Raw genomic sequence first — 22878 nt, 5'->3', positions numbered from 1 at the left:
GGGACCGGCGACTGTCTCTCAGTGCAACAAAGGGACCGGCGACTGTCTCTTATGGCAACAAAGGGACCGGCGACTGTCTCTCAGTGCAACAAAGGGGCCGGCAACTGTCTCTCAGTGCAACAAAGGGACCGCCGACTGTCTCTCAGTGCAACAAAGGGACCGGCGACTGTCTCTTATGGCAACAAAGGGACCGGCGACTGTCTCTCAGTGCAACAAAGGGACCGGCGACTGTCTCTTATGGCAACAAAGGGACCGGCGACTGTCTCTCAGTGCAACAAAGGGACCGGCGACTGTCTCTCAGTGCAACAAAGGGACCGGCGACTGTCTCTCAGTGCAACAAAGGGACCGGCGACTGTCTCTCAGTGCAACAAAGGGACCGGCGACTGTCTCTCAGTGCAACAAAGGGACCGGCGACTGTCTCTCAGTGCAACAAAGGGACCGGCGACTGTCTCTCAGTGCAACAAAGGGACAGGCGACTGTCTCTCAGTGCAACAAAGGGACCGGCGACTGTCTCTCAGTGCAACAAAGGGACCGGCGACTGTCTCTCAGTGCAACAAAGGGACCGGCGACTGTCTCTTAGTGCAACAAAGGGACCGGCGACTGTCTCTCAGTGCAACAAAGGGACCGGCGACTGTCTCTCAGTGCAACAAAGGGACCAGTCCTGATCCCATGAATCTGTTTGGGCCTGTGGATATGTTGTCCTAACCACAGAATTACATATTAGTACTACTTTATTAATAGAGCTTAATAATATGAAATATATTATTAAATATAATTGTATGAATGGTACATTATAATATGAATATTACATTTTAATTGAATAGTACTTTATAATATGAACAGTACTTTATCATATGAATAGTACTTTATATGAATAGTACTTTATAATATGAATAGCACTTTATCATATGAATAGTACTTTATCATATGAATAGTATGTTCTAATTGAATAGTACTTTATCATATGAATAGTACTTTATCATATGAATAGTATGTTCTAATTGAATAGTACTTTATCATATGAATAGTTCTTTATCATATGAATAGTACTTTATCATATGAATAGTACTTTATCATATGAATAGTACTTTATAATATGACTAGTACTTTATAATATGACTAGTACTTTATAATATGTATAGTATTAATGTTACTTTACAGTATGAATAGTACTTTATATGAATAGTACTTTATAATATGAATAGTACTTTATATGAATAGTACTTTATAATATGACTAGTACGTTCTACTAGAATAGTGCTTTGTTAATGGTAGTTGATGGTCCTAACCTTGGTATCTTCCCCTTCAGGTCAGTACGAGGACACCTACATCGGGCCGGAGCAGGAGTTCCTGGTCCTACACCTGGACCCCCACACTGATCATTTGTTCAGGGTGTGTGCCCGGGGGGAGGGACGTACCGAGTGGAGCCCCTGGAGCGTCCCACAGACAGGATACACCACGCTGGCACCCCATGGTAAACACACACACACACCACAGGGTAAACACACACACTATAGGGTAAACACTCACACACTATAGGGTAAACACACACGACATGGTAAACACACACACACACCACGGGGTAAACACACACCACAGGGTAAACTCACACACACACACCACAGGGTAAACAGAGACACACACACCCCAGGGTAAATTCACCCCCCCCCGGGTAAACACACCCCCCCCCCCGGGTAAACTCACACACCCCAGGGTAAACTCACACACCCCAGGGTAAACACATACACCCCAGGGTAAACACATACACCCCAGGGTAAACACACACCCCAGGGTAAACACACACCCCAGGGTAAACAAACACCCCAGGGTAAACTCACACACCCCAGGGTAAACACAGACACACCTGGAGCAGATACAGGGTGATGCATTCAGCTCCAGGTTCTGCATGCTGACACAGTGTGGTCTACGAACCTCAAAGTACGTCTCTGATGGTATTTCTGTGTCTCTGATGGTATTTCTGTGTCTCAGATGGTATTTATGTGTCTCAGATGGTATTTCTGTGTCTCAGATGGTATTTTTGCATCTCAGATGGTATTTCTGTGTCTCTGATGGTATTTCTGTGCCTCTGATGGTGTTTCTGTGTCTCTGATGGTGTTTCTGTGTCTCAGATGGTATTTCTGTGTCTCAGATGGTATTTCTGTGTCTCAGATGGTATTTCTGTGTCTCAGATGGTGTTTCTGTGTCTCAGATGGTATTTCTGTGTCTCAGATGGTATTTTTGCATCTCAGATGGTATTTCTGTGTCTCTGATGGTATTTCTGTGTCTCTGATGGTATTTCTGTGTCTCTGATGGTGTTTCTGTGTCTCTGATGGTGTTTCTGTGTCTCAGATGGTATTTCTGTGTCTCAGATGGTATTTCTGTGTCTCAGATGGTATTTCTGTGTCTCAGATGGTATTTTTGCATCTCAGATGGTATTTTTGCATCTCAGATGGTATTTCTGTGTCTCTGATGGTATTTCTGTGTCTGATGGTATTTCTGTGTCTCTGATGGTGTTTCTGTGTCTCTGATGGTGTTTCTGTGTCTCAGATGGTGTTTCTGTGTCTCTGATGGTGTTTCTGTGTCTCAGATGGTGTTTCTGTGTCTCTGATGGTGTGTGCTCGCGTAACCTGTAGACGTTTGTTGGTCTCGTGTATCGTGAGTCACTAGCTCTGGTCCAGGGCATCAGTGTGTTAGGCACATAATAGTCAGGGTACTAGTTCTGGTCCAGGGCATCAGTGTGTTAGGCACATAATAGTCAGGGTACTAGTTCTGGTCCAGGGCATCAGTGTGTTAGGCACATAATAGTCAGGGCACTAGCTCTGGTCCAGGGTGTAATGTTAACCGTTGTTGCTTGTGCAGCTAGCTAGTGCGCACACACTAGCTACTTAGTACACACTAGCTACTTAGTACACACTAGCTACTTAGTACACACTAGCTACTTAGTACACTAGCTACTTAGTACACTAGCTACTTAGTATACACTAGCTACTTAGTACACACTAGCTACTTAGTACACACTAGCTACCTAGCTTGTAATTTCACCTCCCGTGCTGTTGGTGTCAGTAAACATCCTGTCTCATCTCGTGTCTCAGTGTCTGTGGCGTGAGAAGGTGTTTCTCCTGGAGCCAGACCTGTTGAAATGCAGTCGGGCCTCGACTGAAGATGTACTGTTGTCATGGTTTCTGTCTTCTTCTCGGTGGTGTGTTTCTCTGACTGTGTGTGTGTGTTTCTTTCTCTGACCGTGTGTGTGTGTGTGTGTTTCTCTGACCGTGTGTGTGTGTGTGTGTGTTCCTCTGACCGTGTGTGTGTGTGTGTGTGTGTGTTTCTCTGACTGTGTGTGTGTTCCTCTGACCGTGTGTGTGTGTGTGTGTGTTCCTCTGACCGTGTGTGTGTGTGTGTGTGTGTGTTTCTCTGACTGTGTGTGTGTGTGTGTTCCAGAGTGGTGTCCAGGCAGTGAGGGCTACATCCTCAGCAGTAGAAGGAACATCGCCATGCGGAGTGACTCGTCCCCCTCTAAAGCTGGGGTTCTCTACTCCAACGCTCCAACCTACTTCTGTGGACAGACGCTCACCTTCAAGTCAGTGCGCACACTCCCTCTCTCTCTGTCTCCCTCTCTCCATCACAATCTCCAGCGTAATGTTATGCTGTGATTAATGTGTGTATGGTGTGCTTGTGTAGGATCTCTGCCACGGGCCAGATGGACAAGCGGGACAGTATCGGGGTGTGTGTGGGGTGTGAGGGAGAGGCGGAGTCTCTGCAGAGGGACCAGGCTGTCTGTATCTCCACCAACGGTACTGGTTGCTCACAGTCACTTTTTTCACTTTTTTATTTTGGTAAAGCGTACAATTACAGAGTAGCAGCAGCGTTAAAAGGTAAAACGTCAAGATTTTTTTCTCACCTTCTCTTTATCCCTCTTCTCTCTCTCCCTTTTCTCTTTATCTCTCTTCTCTCTCTCCCCCTCCTCTCTCTCTCCCTCCCTCCCTCTTCTCTCTCTCTCCCTCCCTCTTCTCTCTCTCTCCCCCTCTTCTCCCCTCCAGGAGCAGTGTTTGTCAACGGTAAAGAGATGACCAACCAGCTGCCTTCCATCACCCTTGGCTCTGCTGTGACCTTCGATATGGAAGTGGTCAACCTACTTCCTATTAGCAACAACAACAACCTTAGCGACGGAGGCAACTTCAAGCTGAGGGTTACGATTGGCTCAGGGAACCGGGAAGTGGTGTTTGATTGGCTGCTGGACCAGGGGGTGGACTGCCTGTTCTTTGGCTGCTCCTTAGCCCACCCTGGTTGGAAGGTGCTGGTGTTCTGAGGCTGCTGATTGGACAGCAGCCCCATCAGTCAACACAAAGGGGCAAGCGTCCTGTCTGCTGGAGTTGTCCTGTCCCAAATCAACCCCTAGACCCAACCCCTTAGACCAGTGCTATTCAAACTTTTTAGCAGGGACCCTATTTTGTTGTGTGCAATTTCTCATGAACCCAACCCAAAAAAAACAGTACATTTTAGATTTTTACATCAACGAATAACCCTTAATTCATTACATTTACAAGAAACCAAAATAAATGTACTCAATTTTATTTTTCAAATACGTTTGTACATTGTCTCATACAATAATCTGTACTCGTACTATTTGTTTAGTGGGGGGGGGTCGCGATCCTCGCCTTTGAATACCACTGCCTTCGACACTTAGCCTCTACCCCCTATAGCAACTGTTCAGTGTTGGGGTATTTCTAAATGTGAATTCAACTGTTGTTTACAGTAAATGTACCCCTCTTTAACCCACTGTGACTCATCTGGTCCTTTCACCCCGGGAAAGGTTTCATCTGGCGCAGCGATCTGTGCTTCCTCCAGGTATGACTGGTGATGGCTGAGAGTTGTCTGCTCCGGTATCAGAAAATCTCAACTTTCTCCTCTTGGGCACCTGGATGGACAATGTACACAAAGCCCTTTCTGACCTGTCTGATAACATATCCTGCCATCTGATACAGACTGATGTACCAGAACTGACCAATCATTATTCCTTTTCAAGACACACTCAGGCTGTGCAGGAAATGGCACCCTATTCCCTACAGAGTGCTATGGACCTTGGTCAAAAGTAGTGGACTATATAGGGAATAGGGTGTCATTCCTGTGCCCTATTTCAGATGCACATTCTCTCCAAACGTCCTAAAATTGTGGTTTTTAAACTTTTGAATGTGAGAACAATAAGGAGGTGGTCTCGCTCAGAGAAGTGATCAGAGAGCGAGACGTTGCCTTTCATCAAACACTTGAGCTGCAAAGCATGCTGGTCTGGTTTACCACAGAATAAAACACCATCACTGTGAAAAACGACTCACTCCAGAGATCGTAACCTCTTCTTCGTCGGTCTCTCCTTTTAAAAACGTTTTTTTTTTGCTAACAGTATTCACAACCATGTAATGTAACTTCCCTTGTAGACATTGATGTACTTTCATGTGAATTTTTGGGGGAACTTGTTCTACTTGTGAGAGGTGAATTCATATTTTAAAAACGGCATCCCATTTCCTCTAGACCACTATAGGGACTAGGGGTCCGTTGTGGGTTGCTTCCTGCGGTTCTGCAGAGATGGTATGGTTGCTGTGGTTACAGAGCGCTCTTCAGCAGACTGACTGAGTTCGATGGTTCAAATTTAAAATGAACCTTTATTTAACTAGGCAAGTCAGGAAAGAACAAAATGTTATTTACAATGACTGCCTACCCTGCTCCCCTAACCCGGGCGATGCTAGGCCAAACCCTATGGGACTCCCGATCATGGCCGGTTGTGTGACAGCCTGGAAACGAACCAGGGTCTGTAGTGACGCCTTAGACCGCTGCGCCACTCGGGAGTGTGACAGTTTCACATTTAACAGGTTAACAGTGGTCATACATACTGTAAGACACTGCTAGATTATAGCTGCAGTGTTGCTTCACGTCCAAATCATCTGATATCAGTGAAAGGCTGCCAATGGCGGTAAGGTAGGAAATGGAACCAGGCCACCTGTTAAAGTGGGGTCATACTCAGCTGTCTGTCATCCACCACCGTCTTCATGCAAACATCCGTCTCAGATTCCTTTAACTGTGTGTTTATGTCCCAAATTGCACCCTATCCCCTAGCTAGTGCACTACTTTTGACCAGGATCCATAGGGCCGGTTAAAAGAAGTGCATCAGATAGGGTGCCATTTGGAGTGCTGACTGTGACTTGTAATCAGGGTTGGGGGCTCAGTTCCATTTCAATTCGGGGAGTTTAACTGAAATTCCGATTTGCGTTAAAGTGGAATGTGAGTCGACTTCCTAAAATGGCATTGACCCCAGTCCTGCTTGTTATCAGGCTTGTTATTGACATCTGTGTGTGTTCCTTCCTTCAGTACAGAACGAATGCCCCAGAAACATCCAATAAATTGCTTAGTCATCTATTTTTGGTTTTGTTTTTTGTGTCTGAAATATGAAACAATCCAAAATTGGAGCTGCACCAAGAGATGGACAGAAGTCAGGATGTTGGGTCAGCCAGGCTAGCAGACCATTTCTACTAGCCAGGGCAACAACGGGGTCCAAAATGTTCCGGCCCGTGTCATGGTTGGAAATACAACGTCTGACGGGCTAGTTGGGCACATTCCTACTGGCCCAGTCTGAAAAGTTATGTTCTCGGGCTCGCTGAAGGTCTATCCCCTTTCCTAACATGTGAATGAGAGTTACAGTAACGTGACCAGTAGTGTTAGAACCGTATCCATGAGAACGTGACCAGTAGTGTTAGAACCGTATCCATGAGAACGTGACCAGTAGTGTTAGAACCGTATCCATGAGAACGTGACCAGTAGTGTTAGAACCGTATCCATGAGAACGTGACCAGTAGTGTTAGAACCGTATCCATGAGAACGTGACCAGTAGTGTTAGAACCGTATCCATGAGAACGTGACCAGTAGTGTTAGAACCGTATCCATGAGAACGTGACCAGTAGTGTTAGAACCGTATCCATGAGAACGTGACCAGTAGTGTTAGAACCGTATCCATGAGAACGTGACCAGTAGTGTTAGAACCGTATCCATGAGAACGTGACCAGTAGTGTTAGAACCGTATCCATGAGAACGTGACCAGTAGTGTTAGAACCGTATCCATGAGAACGTGACCAGTAGTGTTAGAACCGTATCCATGAGAACGTGACCAGTAGTGTTAGAACCGTATCCATGAGAACGTGACCAGTAGTGTTAGAACCGTATCCATTCAATTAAAACCATATGAGACGTTAATGGTAATAGTACAAAACATCTTTATTCTTTTAAATAGAAAACATTTTTTATGACTCCTTGATTACTAAATTCCAACGTCCAGCTGGTTTTAGGATGTTGGTGAACAAAAGTCCTGTTTTTCTTATCTGGGTTCGCTAGAGCAAAATGTTGCTCCTTTTTCCTGAAGTGACATATATATTATATACACAAACCTGGGTCATGTTCACTGAGGCGCACTGTAGCAAAACGTTTTGCAACAGAAGATAAGTGTCTTATTGGATTAGTACAGATAGTACCTCCAACTCCCTCGTTTTGAGTGCTTTCTAACGTTTTGTGCCAAATGAACATGACCCTAGTCAACATACTGCACACAGCTACAGAACTTAGGAACAGCTTCCTTTGTTTGGGTCCTGATTGATTGCAATTCGAGTTCACACCTGAAAAGATCCACCCCATCACTGGAGAAGCAATGACACCCTGTTTCCTATATCTGAAATGACACCCTATTTCCTATATAGTGCACTCCTGTTGACCAGGGCCCATACCAGTGGAGGCTGCTGAGGGGAGGACGGCTCATAATGGCATCAATCACGTTAGATACCATTACGCTCCAGCCATTACCACGAGCCCGTCCTCCCCAATTAAAAGCTGCCACCAACCTCCTGTGGTCCATGCTACTTTTGACCAGGGCCCGTCCTCCCCAATTAAAGGTGCCACCAACCTCCTGTGGTCTATGCTACTTTTGACCAGGGCCCGTCCTCCCCAATTAAAAGGTGCCACCAACCTCCTGTGGTCTATGCTACTTTTGACCAGGGCCCGTCCTCCCCAATTAAAAAGGTGCCACCAACCTCCTGTGGTCCATGCTACTTTTGACCAGGGCTCTATGGTACACTATATATATCGGAAATAAGATGCTAATTGGGACAGTTTCACAGGTGAGGGAAAACAGTAGAAAATCTCCAGCAGATCCAACTCCCTTTGGCCAGGAAACCCAACAACATTTAACTCTCCACTGTAATGTTGATGTCCAGCAGATCCAACTCCCTTTGGCCAGGAAACCCAACAACATTTAACTCTCCACTGTAATGTTGATGTCCAGCAGATCCAACTCCCTTTGGCCAGGAAACCCAACAACATTTAACTCTCCACTGTAATGTTGATGTCCAGCAGATCCAACTCCCTTTGGCCAGGAAACCCAACAACATTTAACTCTCCACTGTAATGTTGATGTCCAGCAGATCCAACTCCCTTTGGCCAGGAAACCCAACAACATTTAACTCTCCACTGTAATGTTGATGTCCAGCAGATCCAACTCCCTTTGGCCAGGAAACCCAACAACATTTAACTCTCCACTGTAATGTTGATGTCCAGCAGATCCAACTCCCTTTGGCCAGGAAACTCAACAACATTTAACTCTCCACTGTAATGTTGATGTCCAGCAGATCAACATGTCACCTTTCTGAAGACGTCAACACTGACCGTGCCCAAATTACTCCAACATAGTAAGAGTACGTCCCAAATGGCACCTTATTCACTATAAGTAGTGCACTACCCTGTGGACCCTGGTCAAAAGTAGTATACCAGATAGGGAACCATTCGGGACACTGGTCAAAAGCAGTGAGTGGATGCGGGTGCTGCACGGTTTCAGCTTGATGATGAATGTGGTCATGCAGTGTAACTGAACCTTGACCTAATGACCTGACAACCTCAAAAAGGTTACAGATGACTGAGATCTGTGCTCGCTGAGGGCTTGAATCATCTGTCTAGTAGCACCATTGGATCCTGACTGACTTGAGTGCTAACCAGACCTGAGTTTAAATACTCTGTGCTCACTGAGGGCCTGAATCATCTGTCTAGTGGCACCATTGGATCCTGTGACTGACTTGAGTGCTAACCAGAACGGAGTTCAAATACTTGATCAGTGCTTGATTGAGCTTGCCTGGCTTAAATGGACCTAAAAGACTAGTCCCAAAACTGCAACTCCCCTCCCATCTAGCACTCCAGGCAGGCTAGAGCAAACGTTAAAGACTCCAAATAGTATTTAAACAGAGGTCTGACAGCAATACACATTTAGTTTAGGATGGGGGGGGAGGGCAAAGTGATGTTTCTACCCTGAGCCAGACACCTTCTAGTCCAACACTGTTTCCAAGAGCTGGACTTCAGTCCCTCAAGTTTAGTCTCAAAATGGCCCCCATAGTAATAAACATAACAATAAAATGCTCAAATTCAGAATGCATCATCATACAACCAACCATTCCCCTTGTAAAGAAACAACAATACAATACAGCAGAGTCTGTCCGTCATCAGGGTTGTATTCATTAGTGCACACTGTAGCAAAAACGTCTAGCAAACGAAAACATTTATATTGTTCAGGTAGTCCATCCCAAGTGAAGACGACCCAAGTCTTTTCGGTTCGTCTCTATATATATATATATTTTTTTTAAATGAGTTTGTCCCAAAGCAAATATCCCAAATGACACCCTATTTCCTGTCTAGTGCACAGACACCCAAGTCTGTCTCAAACAGGCACCTGAGACAAGACAGGGGCTAAAGTAGGTTGGACAAGTGAGGATGGACACAGTACTGATGAACCAGTGAGGATGGACACACTACTGATGGTATCCTATTCCATATATCAGCGGTTCCCAAACTGTGGGGCGCGGCCCCCTAGGGGGAACTCAGTCCAGCTTTCAACTGACTCTTGAAAGTTGTAATAGTAGAACACACAAGGCGACGTGTGGAAACAGGTTATTGCATCATCAGTTCCTCTTCGTCATGTCAGTCATTACATTACTTAGATATAACTTGTCAGAAATGTCCAGCCCACGTCAGCTAACGGTTGTTTTTTTTAGCCCATAGACATTCATTTTTTTGTCACTCAAATATCACAAGAAAACACATTAGACATGACAAAATGTATAGAATTGCAAGGAAATAAGCTTTAAAATCTGCAACATTTTAGGGGTGTGAACCGTTTGGGTCATGAACAGTGCTTGTGCCCATAGAAATGGATGTTCCCCAATGCTGGAAGAGGGACCTGAGTGAAACAGTTTGGGAACCACTGATCTATATATATAGGGACCCTATGGGCCTCGGCCTAGAGTACTAAAGCCTTGTAACAGCCAAAACGGACCAGAGGGCAGGAGCCCACCTCCTGCTCCTGTAGTGAGGCAGCTTGATGTACAAGTACACCTCCTGGACAGAATGCTAGTCTATAGCAGACAGCTTGATGTACAAGTACACCTCCTGGACAGAATGCTAGTCTATAGCAGACAGCTTGATGTACAAGTACATCCCCTGGACAGAATGCTAGTCTATAGCAGACAGCTTGATGTACAAGTACCACTCCTGGACAGAATGCTAGTCTATAGCAGACAGCTTGATGAACAAGTACACCTCCTGGACAGAATGAATGTCTATAGCAGACAGCTTGATGTACAAGTACATCCCCTGGACAGAATGCTAGTCTATAGCAGACAGCTTGATGTACAAGTACACCTCCTGGACAGAATGCTAGTCTATAACAGACAGCTTGATGTTAAACTACATCCCCTAGTCTATAGCAGACAGCTTGATGTACAAGTACACCTCCTGGACAGAATGCTAGTCTATAGCAGACAGCTTGATGTACAAGTACATCCCCTGGACAGAATGCTAGTCTATAGCAGACAGCTTGATGTACAAGTACACCTCCTGGACAGAATGCTAATCTATAGCAGACAGCTTGATGTACAAGTACATCCCCTAGTCTATAGCAGACAGCTTGATGTACAAGTACACCCCCTGGACAGAATGCTAGTCTATAACAGACAGCTTGATGTACAAGTACACCCTCTGGACAGAATGCTAGTCTATAGCAGACAGCTTGATGTACAAGTACACCTCCTGGACAGAATACTAGTCTACAACAGACAGCTTGATGTACAAGTACACCCCCTGGACAGAATGCTAGTCTATAGCAGACAGCTTGATGTACAAGTACATCCCCTGGACAGAATGCTAATCTATAGCAGACAGCTTGATGTACAAGTGCACCCCCTAGTCTATAGCAGGGCCTGGTAAAAAAAGTAGTGCACACTAGTATAAAGGAATATGGTGCCAGTTGGGACTAAGTTATTGCTAAAGTGATGCGTTTACAGACCTCATGGTCACTGTAACATCAGTCTAATGACATCAAAGCAAGACTGAATAACCAGACCAAGGTTTCCCTACTATAACCAGTGGGACTCTGTGTGTGTGTGTGTGTGTGTGTGTGTGTGTGTGTGTGTGTGTGTGTGTGTGTGTGTGTGTGTGTCCAAATTGACTTAAATGATTCTGGCCCACCACCTCTATACGGTAAACCCAACACCCAGTGCTTGTTTGGAATGCTGTCGTCATGAGTCTCTCTTATTATTCCCTCCAATCACCACCAACACACCCTCCACTCAGCCAATCACCGGGCATCATTTTAGATACTCATCACTCCTCCAGGAGAGGGCCGGAGGGTACCTCACAACTTATGCCTCTTGCTCGGCCTGGACGTTTCCACAGCAACAGAACTACCAGCTTCATCGCCATCGCCGATGACGATTCCATTCGTGCGGCCATTACCATGGTTACTCTTACCATCCGTGTGGTCGTCATTACATGTGGCATAGTCGGGTTGCAGCTCAGACGGAGACTCCAGCGCTGTCACCCAATACTCTCCTCCATCCCCCTCTCCATCTTCCTGCCGCTGGGTCTGCTGGATGTGTCGGAGGCGTGTCATGGCCTGGTTGATGGTTGTCGTGGTAACCAGTTTAAAGTCATGCATGCTGACCAGGTGTAACAGGAAGTTCCTACAGAGGTTCTTCCTGGCAATGTATGCTCCGCAACCTTCCACAAACGCCAGACAGGCTCCGTTCATCTGGTTATCTGCTATGTAGCTGAGGGGCAGAGAGAGAGTGGGGGGAGAGAGAGAGGGGAGCGAGAGAGAGGGGAGAGAGAGAGAGAGGGGAGAGAGAGAGAGGGGAGGGGAGAGAGAGAGAGAAGGGGGAAGAGAGAGAGAAGGGGGAGAGAGAGAGAGAAGGGGGAAGAGAGAGGAGAAGGGGGAAGAGAGAGGGGAAGAGAGAGGGGAGGGGAGAGAGAGAGAGGGGAGGGGAGAGAAGGGGGAAGAGAGAGAGAGAAGGGGGAAGAGAGAGAGTGGAGGGGAGAGAGAGAGAGAAGGGGGAAGAGAGAGGGGAGGGGAGAGAGAGAGGGGAGAGAGAGAGGGGAGGGGAGAGAGAGAAGGGGGAAGAGAGAGAGAAGGGGGAAGAGAGAGAGGGGAGGGGAGAGAGAGAGAAGGGGGAAGAGAGAGGGGAGGGGAGAGAGAGAGAGAGAGGGGAGGGGAGAGAGAGAGAGAGAGGGGGGAAGAGAGAGAGAGGGGGGAAGAGAGAGAGAAGGGGGAAGAGAGAGAGAAGGGGGAAGAGAGAGAGAAGGGGGAAGAGAGAGAGAAGGGGGAAGAGAGAGAGAAGGGGGAAGAGAGAGAGGGGGGAAGAGAGAGAGAAGGGGGAAGAGGGAGGGGAGAGGGAGAGAGAGGGGAGGGGAGAGAGAGAGAGAGGGGAGAGAGAGAGAGAGAGAGAGAGGGGGGAAGAGAGAGAGAGAGGGGGGAAGAGAGAGAGAGGGGGGAAGAGAGAGAGAGAAGGGGGAAGAGAGAGGGGAGGGGAGAGAGAGAGAAGGGGGAAGAGAGAGGGGAGGGGAGAGAGAGAGAGAGGGGAGGGGAGAGAGAGAGAGAGGGGAGGGGAGAGAGAGAGAAGGGGGAAGAGAGAGAGAGAAGGGGGAAGAGAGAGAGGGGAGGGGAGAGAGAGAGAGAAGGGGGAAGAGAGAGAGAGGAGGGGGATTAGAGTAGGGACGTCAAACGTTCAGCCTGCGCCACAGACACTATGGAGCCTCTAGTCGAGAGCGCCTGGTTAATACGAATTCATTTGGGGGCAGCAGGTAGCCTAGTGGTTAGAGCGTTGGACTAGTAACCGAAAGGTTGCTAGATTGAATCCCCGAGCTGACAAGGAAAGAACCTGTCGTTCTGCCCCTGAACAAGGCAGTTAACCCACTGTTCCTTGGCTGTCATTGAAAATAATAATTTGTTCTTAACTGACTTCCCAAGTTAAATAAAAAATACAAATAATACAGAGATTCTGTTGAGGTAGAGAGCATTTTTAAACTCTAAATGAGAGAGAAATAGATGTCATTAAGCAGGTTTCCATCCTTCTCTCTCTCTTGTCTCTCTCTCGCTCTTGTCGCATGGAGTCATGCGACAAGTCATATGATTCACAGTTTAAGCTACAGATTTAAATAAGTGATGAACTTCACAGGGAGGTGAAAGTGCACGGTGATGAACTTGATGCTCCTTCGCAATAAATATCCAGGGTCATTTGACCCCCCGTCCCCCCCAAAATAAATCTAGCCCTTATCTATAATAATCTCATCATGTCGGCTAACCCCACACTGTATGTGCCAGCTGTTGGCTCAAGTGCACAGGCCAAGACCACAGCAACGTCTAGAGAACGGCACACAGCAACGTCTAGAGAACGGCACACAGCAACGTCTAGAGAACGGCACACAGCAACGTCTAGAGAACGGCACACAGCAACGTCTAGAGAACGGCACACAGCAACGTCTAGAGAACGGCACACAGCAACGTCTAGAGAACGCCACACAGCAACGTCTAGAGAACGCCACACAGCAACGTCTAGAGAACGCCACACAGCAACGTCTAGAGAACGCCACACAGCAACGTCTAGAGAACGCCACACAGCAACGTCTAGAGAACGGCACACAGCAACGTCTAGAGAACGGCACACAGCAACGTCTAGAGAACGGCACACAGCAACGTCTAGAGAACGGCACACAGCAACGTCTAGAGAACGGCACACAGCAACGTCTAGAGAACGCCACACAGCAACGTCTAGAGAACGCCACACAGCAACGTCTAGAGAACGCCACACAGCAACGTCTAGAGAACGCCACACAGCAACGTCTAGAGAACGCCACACAGCAACGTCTAGAGAACGCCACACAGCAACGTCTAGAGAACGCCACACAGCAACGTCTAGAGAACGGCACACAGCAACGTCTAGAGAACGGCACACAGCAACGTCTAGAGAACGGCACACAGCAACGTCTAGAGAACGGCACACAGCAACGTCTAGAGAACGGCACACAGCAACGTCTAGAGAACGGCACACAGCAACGTCTAGAGAACGGCACACAGCAACGTCTAGAGAACGGCACACAGCAACGTCTAGAGAACGGCACACAGCAACGTCTAGAGAACGGCACACAGCAACGTCTAGAGAACGCCACACAGCAACGTCTAGAGAACGCCACACAGCAACGTCTAGAGAACGGCACACAGCAACGTCTAGAGAACGCCACACAGCAACGTCTAGAGAACGGCACACAGCAACGTCTAGAGAACGGCACACAGCAACGTCTAGAGAACGGCACACAGCAACGTCTAGAGAACGCCACACAGCAACGTCTAGAGAACGGCACACAGCAACGTCTAGAGAACGGCACACAGCAACGTCTAGAGAACGGCACACAGCAACGTCTAGAGAACGGCACACAGCAACGTCTAGAGAACGGCACACAGCAACGTCTAGAGAACGCCACACAGCAACGTCTAGAGAACGCCACACAGCAACGTCTAGAGAACGGCACACAGCAACGTCTAGAGAACGGCACACAGCAACGTCTAGAGAACGCCACACAGCAACGTCTAGAGAACGCCACACAGCAACGTCTAGAGAACGCCACACAGCAACGTCTAGAGAACGACACACAGCAACGTCTAGAGAATGCCACACAGCAACGTCTAGAGAACGCCACACAGCAACGTCTAGAGAACGACACACAGCAACGTCTAGAGAACGACACACAGCAACGTCTAGAGAACGACACACAGCAACGTCTAGAGAACGCCACACAGCAACGTCTAGAGAACGCCACACAGCAACATCTGATGATGCTTTAAACAGAGGCTGTATAACGAGGCCAGGGCTTTAACGTGGGGTACGTACCCATACTTCATAACGTGAAGGTTCCATAGCTTCATCACCTCCTTCTCCCCATCGTTCACGTCTGTAAACTCCTGGATTTGCTGTAGACAGAACAACAGTCAGAGTGGATCCAGAGTCAAGTTGGAGACTCCAAACCCAATGTCAGTGTGGCTCTGTTGTAATGGTAGACCTGGGTTTGTATGGGCCTAATACCTACAGTCTGTACTGGTGCAGAGTAGACCTGGGTTTGTATGGGCCTAATACCTACAGTCTGTACTGGTGCAGAGTAGACCTGGGTTTGTATGGGCCTAAAACCTACAGTCTGTACTGGTGCAGAGTAGACCTGGGTTTGTATGGGCCTAATACCTACAGTCTGTACTGGTGCAGAGTAGACCTGGGTTTGTATGGGCCTAATACCTACAGTCTGTACTGGTGCAGAGTAGACCTGGGTTTGTATGGGCCTAATACCTACAGTCTGTACTGGTGCAGAGTAGACCTGAGTTTGTATGGGCCTAATACCTACAGTCTGTACTGGTGCAGAGTAGACCTGGGTTTGTATGGGCCTAATACCTACAGTCTGTACTGGTGCAGAGTAGACCTGGGTTTGTATGGGCCTAATACCTACAGTCTGTACTGGTGCAGAGTAGACCTGGGTTTGTATGGGCCTAATACCTACAGTCTGTACTGGTGCAGAGTAGACCTGGGTTTGTATGGGCCTAATACCTACAGTCTGTACTGGTGCAGAGTAGACCTGGGTTTGTATGGGCCTAATACCTACAGTCTGTACTGGTGCAGAGTAGACCTGGGTTTGTATGGGCCTAATACCTACAGTCTGTACTGGTGCAGAGTAGACCTGGGTTTGTATGGGCCTAATACCTACAGTCTGTACTGGTGCAGAGTAGACCTGGGTTTGTATGGGCCTAATACCTACAGTCTGTACTGGTGCAGAGTAGACCTGGGTTTGTATGGGCCTAATACCTACAGTCTGTACTGGTGCAGAGTAGACCTGGGTTTGTATGGGCCTAATACCTACAGTCTGTACTGGTGCAGAGTAGACCTGGGTTTGTATGGGCCTAATACCTACAGTCTGTACTGGTGCAGAGTAGACCTGGGTTTATATGGGCCTTATACCTACAGTCTGTACTGGTGCAGAGTAGACCTGGGTTTGTATGGGCCTAATACCTACAGTCTGTACTGGTGCAGAGTAGACCTGGGTTTGTATGGGCCTAATACCTACAGTCTGTACTGGTGCAGAGTAGACCTGGGTTTGTATGGGCCTAATACCTACAGTCTGTACTGGTGCAGAGTAGACCTGGGTTTGTATGGGCCTAATACCTACAGTCTGTACTGGTGCAGAGTAGACCTGGGTTTGTATGGGCCTAATACCTACAGTCTGTAATGTGGTAGCTACCTGCTCAGTGTATCTCACCATGTGTGGTAGCTACCTGCTCAGTGTCTCTCACCATGTGTGGTAGCTACCCGCTCAGTGTGTGTTTGCATCTCTCACCATGATGGTCCTCTCTCGGAGCCAGAAGGGGTCCGTCTCATCCTCACTGTCGTGATCTACCTCCTGGGGTGTTTTGGGGGTACAGCTGTCTGAGCGGAAGTAGAGGCGGTTGTGACCAGGGATGATTCTCTGCTGGTCTCCCTCTCCTCCATCAGCCTCCAGGAACTCACACAGACTGGGGGGGAGGAGACGCTTTGGTCTAAGGGGAGGAGAGGGAGGGGTTAGTAAGTGACTGTCAATTGTACCTGAATACATACATGCTTTAGCCAACAGGAAGAGAGGAGATGGGTAGGGGGAGAATGAATATATATAAATATGAGTGAGAGGAGAGAGAAGAGAGGAGAGAGAGGTAAAGATCCTACAGGAAGGAGAACAGAAGAGAGGGAAAGAGAGAGAGGTAAAGATCCTATAGGAAGGAGAACAGAAGAGAGGTAAAGAGAGAGAGGTAAAGATCCTACAGGAAGGAGAACAGAAGAGAGGGAAAGAGAGAGAGGTAAAGATCCTACAGGAAGGAGAACAGAAGAGAGGTAAAGATCCTACAGGAAGGAGAACAGAAGAGAGGTAAAGAGAGGGGTAAAGATCCTACTGGAAGGAGAACAGAAGGGAGGGAAAGAGAGAGAGGTAAAGATCCTATAGGAAGGAGAACAGAAGAGAGGGAAAGAGAGAGAGGTAAAGATCCTACAGGAAGGAGAACAGAAGAGAGGGAAAGAGAGAGAGGTAAAGATCCTATAGGAAGGAGAACAGAAGAGAGGGAAAGAGAGAGAGGTAAAGATCCTACAGGAAGGAGAACAGAAGAGAGGTAAAGAGAGAGAGGTAAAGATCCTACAGGAAGGAGAACAGAAGAGAGGTAAAGAGAGAGAGGTAAAGATCCTACAGGAAGGAGAACAGAAGAGAGGTAAAGAGAGAGAGGTAAAGATCCTACAGGAAGGAGAACAGAAGAGAGGTAATGAGAGAGGTAAAGATCCTACTGGAAGGAGAACAGAAGAGAGGTAATGAGAGAGGTAAATATCCTACTGGAAGGAGAACAGAAGAGAGGTAAAGAGAGAGAGGTAAAGATCCTACAGGAAGGAGAACAGAAGAGAGGTAAAGAGAGAGAGGTAAAGATCCTACAGGAAGGAGAACAGAAGAGAGGTAATGAGAGAGGTAAAGATCCTACTGGAAGGAGAACAGAAGAGAGGGAAAGAGAGAGGTAAAGATCCTACTGGAAGGAGAACAGAAGAGAGGGAAAGAGAGAGGTAAAGATCCTACAGGAAAGAGAACAGAAGAGAGGGAAAGAGAGAGGTAAAGATGGATGTTCAAAGCAGCACTTATTTCTCAATGGCAGAAACACATATAGTAGTAACTTAGAGCACCCCAAGAAAACATTCCCAAATTACAAACTCTAAAATCAATTGTTATAATATGTTGTTCTAAAAGTTGGGTTTGAGGTTCTCTCCAAATCAGTTCTAACTTTGGAAAAAATCCTACAACGTCCCGTGGTCAGCTTTTTTAAAGATTGTGAGAATGATGCGGAAGAATTGGTCCCACACTGCTAACCTTATGCCTAACCTTGACCTTAAATGAAGACCAAAAAGCACATTTTCAGGAATTTATAGGATAAAGACAATTTTGACTTTGTGTCTGTGGTACACTATATACACAAAAGTATGTGGACACCCATTCAAATGAGTGGATTGGTCTATTTCAGCCACACCGGTTGCTGACAGGTGTATAAAAATCAAGCAAACAGCCATGCAATCTCCATAGACAAACACTGGCAGTAGAATGGCCTTACTGAAGAGCTCAGTGACATTAAAAGTGGTACTGTCCTAGGAGGCCACCTTTCCAACAAGTCGGTTCGTCAAATTTGTGCCCTGGTCAACTGTTAGTACTGTTATTGTGAAGTGGAAATGTCTAGTAGCAACAACGGCTCAGCCGCGAAGTGGTAGGCAAAACGAGCTCACAGAAAGAGACCGGCGAGTGCTGAAACGTGTACTGCCTGCAGATGAAGGTGTGTGTGTCTGTCTGTCTGCGTTACCTGCAGATAAAGGTGTGTGTGTGGGTGTGTGTGTGATCCAGACGTGTGTACCCAGTTACCTGCAGACGAGGATGTGCGTGACGGGGGATCTCTTGACGGGTCCGTTCCTGCTGAAGGCGAAGCCGGGCTGACTGTGAATATCCCGAGGATTCCCAGCGTGCACCCCGTCGTAACGCTCATTAATAGACACGTCTATCCTCGCTCCTTTAGGGTGGGGCTGGTGAGGTCATAGAACATGTCAATCACAACGGACCTGTATAGTTTAAAAACCAGCCCTTATTCAGCCCCCAATATGTACAGCTCCTGACAGTACAACCCCCCCGGTCTCTCTCACCTCCTAGGCTGTTTACACAGCCAGCCCAATTATTGGCAAAATATCAGAATTGGGCTGCCTGTCTAAATGCAGTCATAGTTGAAGATTAATCTGCTGTGGGCCAGTTTGAGGAGACTGTAGTCCTCTACAGTTCAGAGTGCACCAGACACACACACACACACCCTGTCTCTGGGTCTCTCTCTCTCTCTCTCGCTTCCCCTCGTTCTCACCACGTAGTTGAAGATGAATCTGCTGTGGGCCAGTTTGAGGTGTTTGAGGAGACTGTAGAGTCTCCTACAGTTCAGAGTGCACCAGGGACAGTGGAGGTCATCTCTAGCCTCGGTCTGCTGCTGTGTGTTGTGGTTATACAGGAACTAGAGAGAGAAGGAGAGAGAGGGAGGGAGAGAGAGAAGGAGAGAGAGAGAGGGAGGGAGGGAGGGAGAGAGGGAGAGAGAGAGGGAGGGAGAGAGAGGGAGAGGGAGAGGGAGAGAGAGAGGGGGAGGGAGAGAGAGAGGGAGAGAGAGAGGGAGGGAGAGAGAGGGGGGAGGGGGGGGGGGAAAGAGGGGTGAGGGAGGGAGGGAGGGAGAGAGGGGTGAGGGAGGGAGAGAGGGGTGAGGGAGGGATGGAGGGAGGGGTGAGGGAGGGAGGGAGGGAGTGTGAGAAGGATATAGACTATGTAATTCTACACAAAAGGTCAGCCAGTCTGACCATAGAGTATGAGTCAGTAGAAACTATGAAACTCCCCATCATAGACAGCCAAGTCTGAAATACATTGTACCAAATGGGACCCTATTGCCTATATAGTGAACCATGGGCCCTGGTCAAATGAAGGGCACTATATAGGGAACAGGATGCAGACGTGCTTTAAAGGACCAGGTCTCTAATACCATCCACCTCCAGTCAGACCTGTTATAAAGGACCAGGTCTCTCATACCATCCACCCCCCCAGTCAGACCTGTTATAAAGGACCAGGTCTGTAATAACCCCCAGTCAGACCTGTTATAAAGGACCAGGTCTCTAATAACCCCCAGTCAGACCTGTTATAAAGGACCAGGTCTCTAATACCATCCACCCCCCAGTCAGACCTGTTATAAAGGACCAGGTCTCTCATACCATCCACCTCCAGTCAGACCTGCTATAAAGGACCAGGTCTCTAATAACCCCCAGTCAGACCTGTTATAAAGGACCAGGTCTCTAATACCATCCACCCCCCAGTCAGACCTGTTATAAAGGACCAGGTCTCTAATACCATCCACCCCCCAGTCAGACCTGTTATAAAGGACCAGGTCTCTCATACCATCCACCCCCCCAGTCAGACCTGTTATAAAGGACCAGGTCTCTAATAACCCCCAGTCAGACCTGTTATAAAGGACCAGGTCTCTCATACCATCCACCCCCCAGTCAGACCTGTTATAAAGGACCAGGTCTCTCATACCATCCACCCCCCAGTCAGACCTGTTATAAAGGACCAGGTCTCTAATAACCCCCAGTCAGACCTGTTATAAAGGACCAGGTCTCTCATACCATCCACCCCCCAGTCAGACCTGTTATAAAGGACCAGGTCTCTAATAACCCCCAGTCAGACCTGTTATAAAGGACCAGGTCTCTAATAACCCCCAGTCAGACCTGTTATAAAGGACCAGGTCTCTAATAACCCCCAGTCAGACCTGTTATAAAGGACCAGGTCTCTCATACCATCCACCCCCCAGTCAGACCTGTTATAAAGGACCAGGTCTCTCATACCATCCACCCCCCAGTCAGACCTGTTATAAAGGACCAGGTCTCTCATACCATCCACCCCCCAGTCAGACCTGTTATAAAGGACCAGGTCTCTAATAACCCCCAGTCAGACCTGTTATAAAGGACTAGGTCTCTCATACCATCCACCCCCCAGTCAGACCTGTTATAAAGGACCAGGTCTCTCATACCATCCACCTCCAGTCAGACCTGTTATAAAGGACCAGGTCTCTCATACCATCCACCCCCCAGTCAGACCTGTTATAAAGGACCAGGTCTCTCATACCATCCACCCCCCAGTCAGACCTGTTATAAAGGACCAGGTCTCTCATACCATCCACCCCCCAGTCAGACCTGTTATAAAGGACCAGGTCTCTAATAACCCCCAGTCAGACCTGTTATAAAGGACCAGGTCTCTCATACCATCCACCTCCAGTCAGACACATAACAAGAGAACAAAAGACAAGCACAACACAACTGTGATTCAGACATGGATTGCACAATGCAATCTGCTCTAAAGTCAAGAATACAAGTGGTGTTTCTCCCTCTCACCTGGTAGAATATGCGTAGATTGTCACTTGGTTCCTCAAGTGTGTGTTCTTGTTTCATCTGAAACTCTGAACTGCTGAAGGAGTCTTTCACAGCTACAGAGAGAGGGAAGAAACGTGTTCCACGTTTAAAGGGATTCTTTAAGGTGTGCCACGTTTAAAGGGATTCTTTAACGTGTTCCATGTTTAAAGGGATTCTTTAAGGTGTTCCATGTTTAAAGGGATTCTTTAAGGTGTTCCAGGTTTAAAGGGATTCTTTAACGTGTTCCAGGTTTAAAGGGATTCTTTAACGTGTTCCATGTTTAAAGGGATTCTTTAAGGTGTTCCATGTTTAAAGGGATTCTTTAAGGTGTTCCATGTTTAAAGGGATTCTTTAAGGTGTTCCATGTTTAAAGAGATTCTTTAACGTGTTCCATGTTTAAAGGGATTCTTTAAGGTGTTCCATGTTTAAAGGGATTCTTTAAGGTGTTCCATGTTTAAAGGGATTCTTTAAGGTGTTCCACGTTTAAAGGGATTCTTTAAGGTGTTCCACGTTTAAAGGGATTCTTTAACGTGTTCCAGGTTTAAAGGGATTCTTTAACGTGTTCCAGGTTTAAAGGGATTCTTTAACGTGTTCCACGTTTAAAGGGATTCTTTAAGGTGTACCATGTTTAAAGGGATTCTTTAACGTGTTCCATGTTTAAAGGGATTCTTTAAGGTGTTCCATGTTTAAAGGGATTCTTTAAGGTGTTCCACGTTTAAAGGGATTCTTTAAGGTGTTCCACGTTTAAAGGGATTCTTTAATGTGTTCCACGTTTAAAGGGATACTTCAGGATTTTGGTAATGAGGCCCTTTATCGACTTCCCCAGAAATCAGATCAACTCGTGGATACTACTTTTATTTCTCGGTGTCCAGTATGAAGGATGTTGCTAACTATCACTGGCGCAATTGCTAACTAATGTTCGCTAGCAGATACCACAGACTTCCAGTCATTGTGCTAACGCTAGTTAGCATTGGCTCACAAAACTACCTCTTAACTTCCTTTATAACGGACGCAAAGACATAAAAATGATATTCATTTAAACATGGTATATGTTAAAGTATCCCTTTAAATTGACACCATTTGGTGAGCTTCTACAAATTACAACAGTCCGTCTGTGTGCGAGTGCGTCGTCCGGCCCGTGTCTCACCTACGGTCTGAGTGGGTCTGAGGGAGCAGGGCTTAGGGTCAGAGGTCAGGCTGCTAGCGTCAGCGTTCCGCGTGGCGAGGGGTTTGGCCACAGGGGCCGTCGACCTATCACTGGGCTCGCCTGTCCAACGCAGTGTGAACTGGAGAGTAGGACCCTTGGAGAACGTCTCAAACGGAGGGAGGAGCTACAGAAAGTGGGGGAGGGAGAGAGAGAGAGAGAGAGAGAGAGAGAGGGAGAGAGAGAGAGACAAAGACATGAGTAAAGGGAAGTGCTGACCTCTTCCTGTCTGTTCAGAGAGGAAGACCAGGGGCCTGGGAAGAGGAATTACACACTAGTGATGCACCCTATACAAAACTTCTGTACTTTTTTTATACA

General features: G+C 47.3%; 2 protein-coding genes across 3 annotated transcripts in view; one reads left to right on the top strand and one right to left on the bottom strand.

Moving 5' to 3' along the window:
• crlf3 (cytokine receptor-like factor 3) overlaps positions 1–6405 on the top strand; it is a 39646-nt gene extending 33241 nt beyond the window's left edge. For both annotated transcript variants that reach the window (XM_036942059.1, XM_036942058.1), the window contains exons 7-10: positions 1310–1474; positions 3439–3577; positions 3679–3791; positions 4038–6405. In XM_036942059.1, coding sequence (XP_036797954.1) covers positions 1310–1474; positions 3439–3577; positions 3679–3791; positions 4038–4306 — 686 coding nt within the window. In that variant the 3' untranslated portion in view covers positions 4307–6405. The remainder of the gene's footprint in view (positions 1–1309; positions 1475–3438; positions 3578–3678; positions 3792–4037) is intronic.
• Positions 6406–8170: 1765 nt separating this feature from the next.
• LOC110519516 (polycomb protein suz12-A) overlaps positions 8171–22878 on the bottom strand; it is a 36654-nt gene continuing 21946 nt past the window's right edge. Inside the window, exons 10-16 of the mRNA XM_036942057.1 lie at positions 22504–22687; positions 21339–21430; positions 19280–19423; positions 18796–18953; positions 16720–16918; positions 15234–15313; positions 8171–12119 (exon numbers count right to left, since the gene is read on the bottom strand). Coding sequence (XP_036797952.1) covers positions 11705–12119; positions 15234–15313; positions 16720–16918; positions 18796–18953; positions 19280–19423; positions 21339–21430; positions 22504–22687 — 1272 coding nt within the window. The 3' untranslated portion in view covers positions 8171–11704. The remainder of the gene's footprint in view (positions 12120–15233; positions 15314–16719; positions 16919–18795; positions 18954–19279; positions 19424–21338; positions 21431–22503; positions 22688–22878) is intronic.

The sequence above is a fragment of the Oncorhynchus mykiss genome, chromosome 13 (assembly GCF_013265735.2).
Source record: "Oncorhynchus mykiss isolate Arlee chromosome 13, USDA_OmykA_1.1, whole genome shotgun sequence".
Classification (NCBI taxonomy): domain Eukaryota; kingdom Metazoa; phylum Chordata; class Actinopteri; order Salmoniformes; family Salmonidae; genus Oncorhynchus; species Oncorhynchus mykiss.
Note: the sequence above shows the minus strand (reverse complement) of the source record. Positions and strands in the feature narration are given on the sequence as shown.